Source organism: Mustelus asterias, unplaced genomic scaffold (assembly GCF_964213995.1).
Source record: "Mustelus asterias unplaced genomic scaffold, sMusAst1.hap1.1 HAP1_SCAFFOLD_694, whole genome shotgun sequence".
NCBI lineage: Eukaryota > Metazoa > Chordata > Chondrichthyes > Carcharhiniformes > Triakidae > Mustelus > Mustelus asterias.
This window is the reverse complement of record NW_027590643.1, coordinates 93528-107377: the sequence shown is the minus strand read 5'-3', so window position 1 is coordinate 107377 and position 13850 is coordinate 93528. Positions and strand designations below refer to the sequence as shown.

Genomic DNA, 13850 nt, shown 5'->3' with positions numbered 1-13850 from the left:
CCCACACACACACAAATACACACACATTCCCAACGCCCCCCACACACACACAGATACACACACATTCCCAACGCCCCCCCACACACAAATACACACACATTCCCAACGCCCCCCACACACACACACAAATACACACACATTCCCAACGCCCCCCCACACACACACAGATACACACACATTCCCAACGCCCCCACACACACACAGATACACACACATTCCCAACGCCCCCCCACACACACACTGATACACACACATTCCCAACGCCCCCCCACACACACACAAATACACACACATTCCCAACGCCCCCCACACACACACAGATACACACACATTCCCAACGCCCCCCCACACACAAATACACACACATTCCCAACGCCCCCCCCACACACACACAGATACACACACATTCCCAACGCCCCCCGCACACACACACAGATACACACACATTCCCAACGCCCCCCCACACACAAATACACACACATTCCCAACGCCCCCCCCACACACACACAGATACACACACATTCCCAACGCCCCCCCACACACAAATACACACACATTCCCAACGCCCCCCCCACACACACACAGATACACACACATTCCCAACGCCCCCACACACACACAAATACACACACATTCCCAACGCCCCCACACACACAAATACACACACATTCCCAACGCCCCCCACACACACACAGATACACACACATTCCCAACGCCCCCCCACACACAAATACACACACATTCCCAACGCCCCCCCCCACACACACACAGATACACACACATTCCCAACGCCCCCCGCACACACACACAGATACACACACATTCCTAACGCCCCCCCACACACAAATACACACACATTCCCAACGCCCCCCCCACACACACACAGATACACACACATTCCCAACGCCCCCACACACACACAAATACACACACATTCCCAACGCCCCCACACACACAGATACACACACATTCCCAACGCCCCCCCACACACACAGATACACACACATTCCCAACGCCCCCCCACACACAAATACACACACGTTCCCAACGCCCCCACACACACACAAATACACACACATTCCCAACGCCCCCCACACACACAGATACACACACATTCCGAACGCCCCCCCACACACACAGATACACACACATTCCCAACGCCCCCCACACACACACAGATACACACACATTCCCAACGCCCCCCACACACACACAAATACACACACATTCCCAACGCCCCCCCACACACACAGATACACACACATTCCCAACGCCCCCCACACACACAGATACACACACATTCCCAACGCCCCCCCACACACACAGATACACACATTCCCAACGCCCCCCACACACACACAAATACACACACATTCCCAACGCCCCCCCACACACACAGATACACACACATTCCCAACGCCCCCCCACACACACAGATACACACACATTCCCAATGCCCCCCCCCACACACACAGATACACACACATTCCCAACGCCCCCCCCACACACACAAATACACACACATTCCCAACGCCCCCCCCACACACACAAATACACACACATTCCCAACGCCCCCCCACACACACAGATACACACACATTCCCAACGCCCCCCCACACACACACAGATACACACACATTCCCAACGCCCCCCCACACACACACAGATACACACACATTCCCAACGGCCCCCCCACACACACAGATACACACACATTCCCAACGCCCCCCCACACACACACAGATACACACACATTCCCAATGCCCCCCCACACACACAAATACACACACATTCCCAACGCCCCCCACACACACACAGATACACACATTCCCAACGCCCCCCCACACACACAGATACACACACATTCCCAACACCCCCCCCCACACACACAGATACACACACATTCCCAACGCCCCCCCCCACACACACAGATACACACACATTCCCAACGCCCCCACACACACACAGATACAGACACATTCCCAACGCCCCCACACACACAGATACACACACATTCCCAACGCCCCCCCCCACACACACACAGATACACACACATTCCCAACGCCCCCCCCACACACACACAGATACACACACATTCCCAACCCCCCCACACACACAGATACACACACATTCCCAACGCCCCCCAGACACACAGATACACACACATTCCCAACGCCCCCCCCCACACACACAAATACACACACATTCCCAACGCCCCCCCCACACACACAGATACACACACATTCCCAACGCCCCCCAGACACACACACAAATACACACACATTCCCAACCCCCCCCCACACACACACAGATACACACACATTCCCAACGCCCCCCCCACACACACACAAATACACACACATTCCCAACGCCCCCCCCACACACACACAGATACACACACATTCCCAACGCCCCCCCCACACACACACAGATACACACACATTCCCAACGCCCCCCACACACACACAGATACACACATTCCCAATGGCCCCCCAACCCACACACACAGATACACACACATTCCCAACGCCCCCCCACACACACACAAATACACACACATTCCCAATGCCCCCCCACACACACAGATACACACACATTCCCAACGCCCCCCCCACACACACACAAATACACATACATTCCCAACGCCCCCCCCACACACACACAGATACACACACATTCCCAACGCCCCCCACACACACACACACAGATACACACACATTCCCCACGCCCCCCCCACACACACACAGATACACACACATTCCCAACGCCCCCACACACACACAGATACACACACATTCCCAACGCCCCCCACACACACACAGATACACACACATTCCCAACGCCCCCCACACACACACAGATACACACACATTCCCAACGCCCCCCCCACACACACACAAATACACATACATTCCCAACGCCCCCCCCACACACACACAGATACACACACATTCCCAACGTCCCCCCCACACACACAGATACACACACATTCCCAACGCCCCCACACACACACACAGATATACACACATTCCCAACGCCCCCCAGACACAAATACATACACATTCCCAACGCCCCCCCCACACACAGATACACACACATTCCCAACGCCCCCCAGACACAAATACATACACATTCCCAACGCCCCGCCCACACACAGATACACACACATTCCCAACGCCCCCCCACACACACAGATACACACACATTCCCAACGCCCCCCACACACACACAGATACACACACATTCCCAACGCCCCCCCCACACACACACAGATACACACACATTCCCAACGCCCCCCCCCACACACAGAGATACACACACATTCCCAACGCCCCCCCCACACACACAAATACACACACATTCCCAACGCCCCCCACACACACAGATACACACACATTCCCAACGCCCCCCCACACACACACAAATACACACACATTCCCAATGCCCCCCCCACACACACAAATACACACACATTCCCAACGCCCCCCCCACACACACAAATACACACACATTCCCAACGCCCCCCCCACACACACAAATACACACACATTCCCAACGCCCCCCCACACACACACAAATACACACACATTCCCAACGCCCCCCCCACACACACAAATACACACACATTCCCAATGCCCCCCCCACACACACAAATACACACACATTCCCAACGCCCCCCCACACACACACAGATACACACACATTCCCAACGCCCCCCCACACACACACACAGATACACACACATTCCCAACGCCCCCCACACACACACAGATACACACACATTCCCAACGCCCCCCCCACACACACACAAATACACATACATTCCCAACGCCCCCCCCACACACACACAGATACACACACATTCCCAACGTCCCCCCCACACACACAGATACACACACATTCCCAACGCCCCCCCACACACACAGATACACACACATTCCCAACGCCCCCCCCACACACACACAGATACACACACATTCCCAACGGCCCCCCCACACACACAGATACACACACATTCCCAACGCCCCCCCCAAACACACACAGATACACACACATTCCCAACCCCCCACCACACACACACAGATACACACACATTCCCAACCCCCCACCACACACACACAGATACACACACATTCCCAACGCCCCCCCCACACACAGATACACACACATTCCCAACGCCCCCCCCACACACAGATACACACACATTCCCAACGCACCCCCCCCCACACACACAGATACACACACATTCCCAACCCCCCACCACACACACACAGATACACACACATTCCCAACGCCCCCCCACTCACACAGATACACACACATTCCCAACGCCCCCCCCACACACACAAATACACACACATTCCCATCGCCCCCCACACACACACACAAATACACACACATTCCCAACGCCCCCCCACACACACAGATACACACACATTCCCAACGCCCCCCCACACACACAGATACAGACACATTCCCAACGCCCCCCCACACACACAGATACACACACATTCCCAACGCCCCCCCACACACACAGATACACACACATTCCCAACGCCCCCCCACACACACACAAATACACACACATTCCCAACGCCCCCCCACACACACAGATACACACACATTCCCAACGCCCCCCACACACACAAATACACACACATTCCCATCGCCCACCCACACACACAGATACACACACATTCCCAACGCCCCCCCACACACACACAGATACACACACATTCCCAACGCCCCCCCCACACACAGATACACACACATTCTCACACACACACCTACAAATACCCTCTCCATCCCATCCCCACGTACTCAACCCCCCTGTCCCCCATGCCACACACACATACACGCCCACACAGATACACACGTACACAAACACATACATACATCTACGCACACACCCCCCCCACATAATCACACTTAAAATGCAAACACATATACAGAACGCACATGTACACAAGATACACACAACACACTGACAGGACACACACAGTTAAAATGCACTCATAACTCAAACATATAAAAGACACACTTAAAAATACACACACACAACTAATACAAACCCATAGAACGCACACCCACCCAAACGCTGACCCCCAACAAGCGCACGCACGCGCCTGCTCCGCCCGCGCACACTCCCCCCGCCCGCGCCCGCGCACACTCCCCCCGCCCGCGCACACTCCCCTCGCTCCCGCGCACACTCCCCCCGCGCCCTCGCCCGCGCACACTCCCCGCGCACACTCCCTGTGCCCGCGCCCACTCCCCGCGCACACTCCCCCCGCGCCCTCGCCCGTGCACACTCCCCGCGCACACTCCCTGTGCCCACGCCCGCGCCCACTCCCCGCGCACACTCCCCGTGCCTGCGCCCGCGCCCACTCCCCGCGCCCGCGCACACTCCCCGCGCCCGCGCACACTCCCCACGCACACTCCCCACGCACACTCCCCGTGCCAGCGCCCGCGCCCACTCCCCGCGCCTGCGCACACTCCCCGCGCCCACTTCCCGCGCACACTCCCCGTGCACACTCCCCGTGCCCGCGCCCACTCCCTGCACCCGCACACACTCACCGCGCCCGCACACACTCCCTGCGCCCGCGCACACTCCCCGCGCACACTACCCGCGCCCGCGCACACTCCCCGTGCCCGCGCCCACTCCCCACGCCCACTCCCCGCGCCTGCGCACACTCCCCGCGCCCACGCACACTTCCCGCGCCCACTCCCAGCGCCCACTCCCCACGCCCGCGCCCACTCCCCGAGCCTGCGCACACTCCCCACGCCCGCGCCCGTGCCCACTCCCCACGCCCGCACCCACTCCCCGCGCCCGCGCACACTCCCCGCGCCCGCGCACACTCCCCATGCCCGCGCACACTCCCCGTGCCCGCGCACACTCCCCGTGCCCGCGCACACTCCCCATGCCCGCGCACACTCCCCTTGCCCGCGCCCACTCCTCGCGCCCGCGCCCACTCCCCGCGCCCTCATCCCGCACTCGCGCACACTCCCCGCGCCCTCTCCCCGCACCCGCGCACCCTCCCCACGCCCGCGCCCACGCACACTCGCCGCACCCGCACACACTCCCTGCACCCGCGCCCACGCACACTCGCCGCACACGCGCACACTCCCCGCGCCCGCGCACACTCCCCGCGCCCGCGCACACCCCCGCGCCCGCGCACACTCCCCGCGCACACTCCCCGCGCACACTCCCCACGCCCGCGCACACTCCCCGTGCCCGCGCACACTCCCCGCACCCGCGCACACTCCCTGCACCCGTGCCCGCGCACACTCCCCACGCCCGCGCACACTCCCCGCGCCCGCGCACACTCCCCGCGCACACTCCCCGCGCACACTCCCCGCGCCCGCGCACACTCGCCGCACCCGCGCACACTCCCCGCGCCCGCGCACACTCCCCGCGCCCGCGCACACTCCCCGCGCACACTCCCCGCGCCCGCGCACACTCCCCGCGCCCGCGCACACTCCCCGCGCACACTCCCCGCGCACACTCCCCGCGCCCGCGCACACTCCCCGCACCCGCGCACACTCCCTGCACCCGTGCCCGCGCACACTCCCCGCGCCCGCGCACACTCCCCGCGCCCGCGCACACTCCCCGCGCACACTCCCCGCGCACACTCCCCGCGCCCACGCACACTCCCCACGCCCGCGCACACTCCCCGCACCCGCGCACACTCCCTGCACCCGCGCCCGCGCACACTCCCCGCGCACACTCCCCGCGCACACTCCCCGTGCCCGCGCACACTCCCCGCGCCCGCGCACACTCCCCGCGCACACTCCCCGCGCACACTCCCCGCGCCCACGCACACTCCCCACGCCCGCGCACACTCCCCGCACCCGCGCACACTCCCTGCACCCGCGCCCGCGCACACTCCCCGCGCACACTCCCCGCGCACACTCCCCGTGCCCGCGCACACTCCCCGCGCCCGCGGACACTCCCCGCGCCCGCGCACACTCCCCGCGCCCGCGCACACTCCCCGCGCCCGCGCACACTCCCCGCGCCCGCGCACACTCCCCGCGCCCGCGCACACTCCCCGCGCCCGCGCACACTCCCCGCGCCCGCGCACACTCCCCGCGCCCGCGCACACTCCCCGCACCCGCGCACACTCCCCGCACCCGCGCACACTCCCCGCGCACACTCCCCGCACCCGCGCACACTCCCCGCACCCGCGCACACTCCCCGCACCCGCGCACACTCCCCGCGCCTGCGCACACTCCCCGCGCACACTCCCCGCACCCGCGCACACTCCCCGCACCCGCGCACACTCCCCGCACCCGCGCACTCTCCCCGCGCACACTCCCCGCGCCCGCGCACACTCCCCGTGCCCGCGCACACTCCCCTCACCCGCGCACACTCCCTGCGCCCGCGCACACTCCCCGCGCACACTCCCCGCGCACACTCCCCGCACCCGCGCACACTCCCCGCACCCGTGCACACTCCCCGCACCCGCGCACACTCCCCGCACCCGCGCACACTCCCCGCGCACACTCCCCGCACCCGCGCACACTCCCCGCACCCGCGCACACTCCCCGCACCCGTGCCCACTCCCCGCGCCCGCGCACACTCCCCGCGCACACTCCCCGCGCACACTCCCCGCACCTGCACACACTCCCCGCACCCGCGCACACTCCCCGCACCCGCGCACACTCCCCGTGCACACTCCCCGCGCCCGCGCACACTCCCCGCGCCCGCGCACACTATCCCCGCGCCCGCGCACACTCCCCGCACCCGCGCACACTCCCCGTGCACACTCCCCGCGCCCGCGCACACTCCCCGCGCCCGCGCACACTATCCCCGCGCCCGCGCACACTCCCCGCGCCCGCGCACACTCCCCGCGCACACTCCCCGCGCCCGCGCACACTCCCCACGCCCGCGCACACTCCCCGCGCCCGCGCACTCTCCCCGCGCACATTCCCCCTGCACACATCGTGCCCGTACCCCGAACGCACCCCCCCCCCCCCACACGCTGATCCCTGAGGCACACCACTCGTAACTGATCGCCAGCTAGAAAAAGGTGAGAGGGGAGAGATACAGAAGTGTCCAGAGGGGCAATGTTTCCACACAGAGGGTGGTGAGTGTCTGGAACGAGCTGCCAGAGGCAGTGGGAGAGGCGGTTACAATTTTGTCTTTTAAAAAGCATTTGTACAGTTACATGGGTACGATGGGTATAGAGGGATATGGGCCAAATGCGGGCAATTGGGACTAGCTTTGTGGTAAAAACTGGGTGCACAGACAGGTTGGGCCGAAGGGCCTGTTTACCTGCTGTAACCCTCTGTGACTCTATGATCAGGAGGTTATTGGGTAACACGGAGTGCTGAACTTATTAATTTAACTGATGTTACTAATGTCTCTGCTTCCCATTTATTGACTCCTGCAGAACAACAGACCCTTCAACTGGGGCTCACAATCCTTGCTAAAGGATTTTCAGAAGCTGCATTCACCACGGCGTTCCTGTACACTACAGAACTCTTTCCAACTGTGGTCAGGTGAGAATCAAAAAGGGCCACGTGGAAGAAAACACTGCGCGAAAGCCCAGTGAGACACTGGGAATCAATCCCAGTGAGACAGAGCGAGACACTGGGAATCAATCCCAGTGAGACAGAGCGAGACACTGGGAAGCAATCCCAGTGAGACAGAGCGAGACACTGGGAAGCAATCCCAGTGAGACAGAGCGAGACACTGGGAATCATTCCCAGTGAGACAGAGTGAGACACTGGGAAGCAATCCCAGTGAGACAGAGCGAGACACTGGGAATCAATCCCAGTGAGACAGAGCGAGACACTGGGAATCAACACCAGTGAGACAGAGCGAGACACTGGGAGGCAATCCCAGTGAGACAGAGCGAGACACTGGGAAGCAATCCCAGTGAGACAGAGCGAGACACTGGGAGGCAATCCCAGTGAGACAGAGCGAGACACTGGGAGGCAATCCCAGTGAGACAGAGCGAGACACTGGGAAGCAATCCCAGTGAGACAGAGCGAGACACTGGGAAGCAATCCCAGTGAGACAGAGCGAGACACTGGGAGTCAATCCCAGTGAGACAGAGCAAGACAGTGGGAAGCAATCCCAGTGAGACAGAGCGAGACACTGGGAAGCAATCCCAGTGAGACAGAGCGAGACACTGGGAGGCACTCCCAGTGAGACAGAGCGAGACAGTGGGAAGCAATCCCAGTGAGACAGAGCGAGACAGTGGGAAGCAATCCCAGTGAGACAGAGCGAGACACTGGGAATCAACACCAGTGAGACAGAGCGAGACACTGGGAGGCAATCCCAGTGAGACAGAGCGAGACAGTGGGAAGCAATCCCAGTGAGACAGAGCGAGACACTGGGAAACAGTCCCGGTGAGACAGAGCGAGACACTGGGAAGCAAGACCAGTGAGACAGAGCGAGACACTGGGAGGCAATCCCAGTGAGACAGAGCGAGACACTGGGAAGCAATCCCAGTGAGACAGAGCGAGACACTGGGAAACAATCCCGGTGAGACAGAGCGAGACACTGGGAAGCAAGACCAGTGAGACAGAGCGAGACACTGGGAAGCAATCCCAGTGAGACAGAGCGAGACACTGGGAAGCAATCCCAGTGAGACAGAGCGAGACACTGGGAAGCAATCCCAGTGAGACAGAGCGAGACACTGGGAAGCAAGAGAGCGAGACACTGGGAAGCAATCCCAGTGAGACAGAGCGAGACACTGGGAGGCACTCCCAGTGAGACAGAGCGAGACACTGGGAAACAATCCCGGTAAGACAGAGCGAGACAGTGGGAAGCAATCCCAGTGAGACAGAGCGAGACACTGGGAAACAATCCCAGTGAGACAGAGCGAGACACTGGGAGGCACTCCCAGTGAGACAGAGCGAGACACTGGGAAACAATCCCAGTGAGACAGAGCGAGACACTGGGAGGCACTCCCAGTGAGACAGAGCGAGACACTGGGAAGCAATCCCAGTGAGACAGAGCGAGACACTGGGAATCAATCCCAGTGAGACAGAGCGAGACACTGGGAATCAATCCCAGTGAGACAGAGCGAGACAGTGGGAAACAATCCCAGTGAGACAGAGCGAGACACTGGGAAACAATCCCAGTGAGACAGAGCGAGACACTGGGAGGCACTCCCAGTGAGACAGAGCGAGACACTGGGAAGCAATCCCAGTGAGACAGAGCGAGACACTGGGAGGCACTCCCAGTGAGACAGAGCGAGACACTGGGAAGCAATCCCAGTGAGACAGAGCGAGACACTGGGAGGCAATCCCAGTGAGACAGAGCGAGACACTGGGAAGCAATCCCAGTGAGACAGAGCGAGACACTGGGAGGCAATCCCAGTGAGACAGAGCGAGACACTGGGAAGCAATCCCAGTGAGACAGAGCGAGACACTGGGAGGCACTCCCAGTGAGACAGAGCGAGACACTGGGAAGCAATCCCAGTGAGACAGAGCGAGACACTGGGAGGCAATCCCAGTGAGACAGAGCGAGACACTGGGAAGCAATCCCAGTGAGACAGAGCGAGACAGTGGGAAGCAATCCCAGTGAGACAGAGCGAGACACTGGGAAGCAATCCCAGTGAGACAGAGCGAGACACTGGGAGGCACTCCCAGTGAGACAGAGCGAGACACTGGGAAGCAATCCCAGTGAGACAGAGCGAGACACTGGGAGGCAATCCCAGTGAGACAGAGCGAGACACTGGGAAGCAATCCCAGTGAGACAGAGCGAGACACTGGGAGTCAATCCCAGTGAGACAGAGCAAGACACTGGGAGGCAATCCCAGTGAGACAGAGCGAGACACTGGGAAGCAATCCCAGTGAGACAGAGCGAGACACTGGGAAGCAATCCCAGTGAGACAGAGCGAGACACTGGGAAACAATCCCGGTAAGACAGAGCGAGACACTGGGAGGCAATCCCAGTGAGACAGAGCGAGACACTGGGAAGCAATCCCAGTGAGACAGAGCGAGACACTGGGAAACAATCCCGGTAAGACAGAGCGAGACAGTGGGAAGCAATCCCAGTGAGGCAGAGCGAGACACTGGGAAACAATCCCAGTGAGACAGAGCGAGACACTGGGAGGCACTCCCAGTGAGACAGAGCGAGACACTGGGAGGCACTCCCAGTGAGACAGAGCGAGACACTGGGAAACAATCCCAGTGAGACAGAGCGAGACACTGGGAAGCAATCCCGGTAAGACAGAGCGAGACACTGGGAAACAATCCCAGTGAGACAGAGCGAGACACTGGGAAGCAATCCCAGTGAGACAGAGCGAGACACTGGGAAGCAATCCCGGTAAGACAGAGCGAGACACTGGGAAACAATCCCGGTAAGACAGAGCGAGACAGTGGGAAGCAATCCCAGTGAGACAGAGCGAGACACTGGGAAACAATCCCAGTGAGACAGAGCGAGACACTGGGAAGCAATCCCGGTAAGACAGAGCGAGACACTGGGAAGCAATCCCAGTGAGACAGAGCGAGACACTGGGAAACAATCCCGGTAAGACAGAGCGAGACACTGGGAAGCAATCCCAGTGAGACAGAGCGAGACACTGGGAAACAATCCCGGTAAGACAGAGCGAGACACTGGGAAACAATCCCGGTAAGACAGAGCGAGACAGTGGGAAGCAATCCCAGTGAGACAGAGCGAGACACTGGGAAACAATCCCAGTGAGACAGAGCGAGACACTGGGAGGCAATCCCAGTGAGACAGAGCGAGACACTGGGAAGCAATCCCAGTGAGACAGAGCGAGACACTGGGAAACAATCCCGGTAAGACAGAGCGAGACACTGGGAAGCAATCCCAGTGAGACAGAGCGAGGCACTGGGAAGCAATCCCAGTGAGACAGAGCGAGACACTGGGAAACAATCCCAGTGAGACAGAGCGAGACACTGGGAAGCAAGACCAGTGAGACAGAGCGAGACACTGGGAAACAATCCCAGTGAGACAGAGCGAGACACTGGGAAACAATCCCAGTGAGACAGAGCGAGACGTTGAGTGTCTAAATCTCCATCTGTTTCTCTCAGCCTCTCAGCCTCAAACTGTATTTTCTGTCTGTCATATTCTCCCATCGTTGCTGCCCCCTCGTCCTCCTCTCTTATTCTGTGTCCCCCCTGCAATCTCAGCTCTCTCCCTCTCTCTGATTTGTCACGCATTTCTCTCTCTCTTTCACTTTTTTGATTTGTCTTCAGTATCTCTCTCTTCCTCCAACTCTCTCTCTGCGTCCATCTCCATCCGAGCAGTAAATATAGCAGCAGAATTCGCCCATCGAGTGTGCTCCACCATTCAATCATGGTTGATATCTTTCTCAACCCCAATCTTTCTCTTTCCTAAAGACACTCAATGACCCGGCCTCCCCAGCCTTCTGTGGCAATGAATTCCACAGATTCACCACTCTCTGGCTGAAGAACTTCCTCCTCATCTCGGTTCTAAAGGGTCGACCCTTTACTCTGAGGCTGTGCCCTTGCATCCTGGTCTCTCCGACTAATGGAAACATCTTCCCCACGTCCACTCTATCCAGGCCTCACAGTATCCTGTAAGTTTCAATAGGATCCCCCCTCATCCTTCTAACTCCCAACGAGTTCAGACCCAGAGTCCTCAACCGTTCCTCATACAACAAGCTCTTCATTCCAGGGATCATTCTTGTGAACCTCCTCTGGACCCTTTCCAACGTCAGCACATCCTTCCTTAGATACGGGGCCCAGAACTGCTCACAATACTCCAAATGGGGTCTGACCAGAGCCTTATACAGCCTCAGAAGTACATCCCTGCTCTTGTATTCTAGCCCTCTCGACATGAATGCTGTAATAACCCAGGTCAGAAACTACTAAGTGTTTTATGAAGTCTGGCTGGATCATAGGTTTGCAATTTGAATTTGGCTGGGGTGATCATGAGATGCTTCACTTCAGGTAAGATTCAAATGACCCACTAGGGAGCTTTTATCAAACAAATTCTCAGCTGGAGCGGGAAACTGGGGGAAGGCTAATTACAACAATATTAGGCAGGAACTGAAGAATGTAGATTGGGGGCAGATGTTTGAGGGCAAATCAACATCTGGCATGTGGGAGGTGTTCAAGTGTAAGTTGATAGGGATTCAGGACCGGCACATTCCTGGAAGAATGAAGGAAAAGAATGGCAAGTTTTGGGAACCTTGGATAAAGAGAGATATTGTGAGCCTAGTCAAAGAGAGAAAGGAAGCATTTGTCAAAGCTAGGAGGCTGGGAACACACGAAGCAAGTGTGGAATACAAGGAAAATAGAAAGAAACTTAAGCAAGGAGTAAGGAGGGTGAAAGGGGGTCGCGAAAAAGCATTGGCCAGCAGGATTAAGGAAAATCCCGAGGCTTTTTACACATATATAAAGAGCAAGAGGGTAGCCAGGGAGAGGGTTGGCCCACTCGAGGACAAGGGAGGGAATCTATGTGTGGAGCCAGAGGAAATGGGTGAGGTATTAAATGAGTACTTTGCGTCAGTATTCACCAAAGAGAAGGACTTGGTGGATGATGAGTCTGGGAAAGGGTGTGTAGATAGTTTGAATCATGTTGAGATCAAAAAGGAGGTGGTATTGGGGTTCTTGAGAAACATCAAGGTAGACAAGTCCCCAGGGCCTGATGGGATATACCCCAGAATACTGAGAGAGGCAAGGGAGGAAATTGCTGGGGCCTTGAGAGAAATCTGTCACTGGCTACAGGGTAGGACCCAGAGGATTGGAGAATAGCCAATGTTGTTCCTTTGTTTAAGAAGGGTAGAAGAATAATCCAGGTAATTACAGGCTGGTGAGCCTTACATCAGCGGTAGGGAAATTATTGGAGAGAATTCTCCGATACAGGATTTATTCCCACTTGGAAATAAGTGGACATATTAGTG

The 13850-nt window shown here is 58.8% G+C and overlaps 1 protein-coding gene across 1 annotated transcript in view; it reads left to right on the top strand.

Annotated features, from left to right (window-relative positions):
• LOC144487271 (solute carrier family 22 member 7-like) overlaps positions 1-13850 on the top strand; it is a gene marked incomplete at its 5' end in the record, with an annotated part of 146418 nt that overhangs the window by 85619 nt on the left and 46949 nt on the right. Inside the window, one exon of the mRNA XM_078205355.1 lies at positions 8391-8499. Within this exon, the coding sequence (XP_078061481.1) occupies positions 8391-8499 (109 nt within the window). The remainder of the gene's footprint in view (positions 1-8390; positions 8500-13850) is intronic.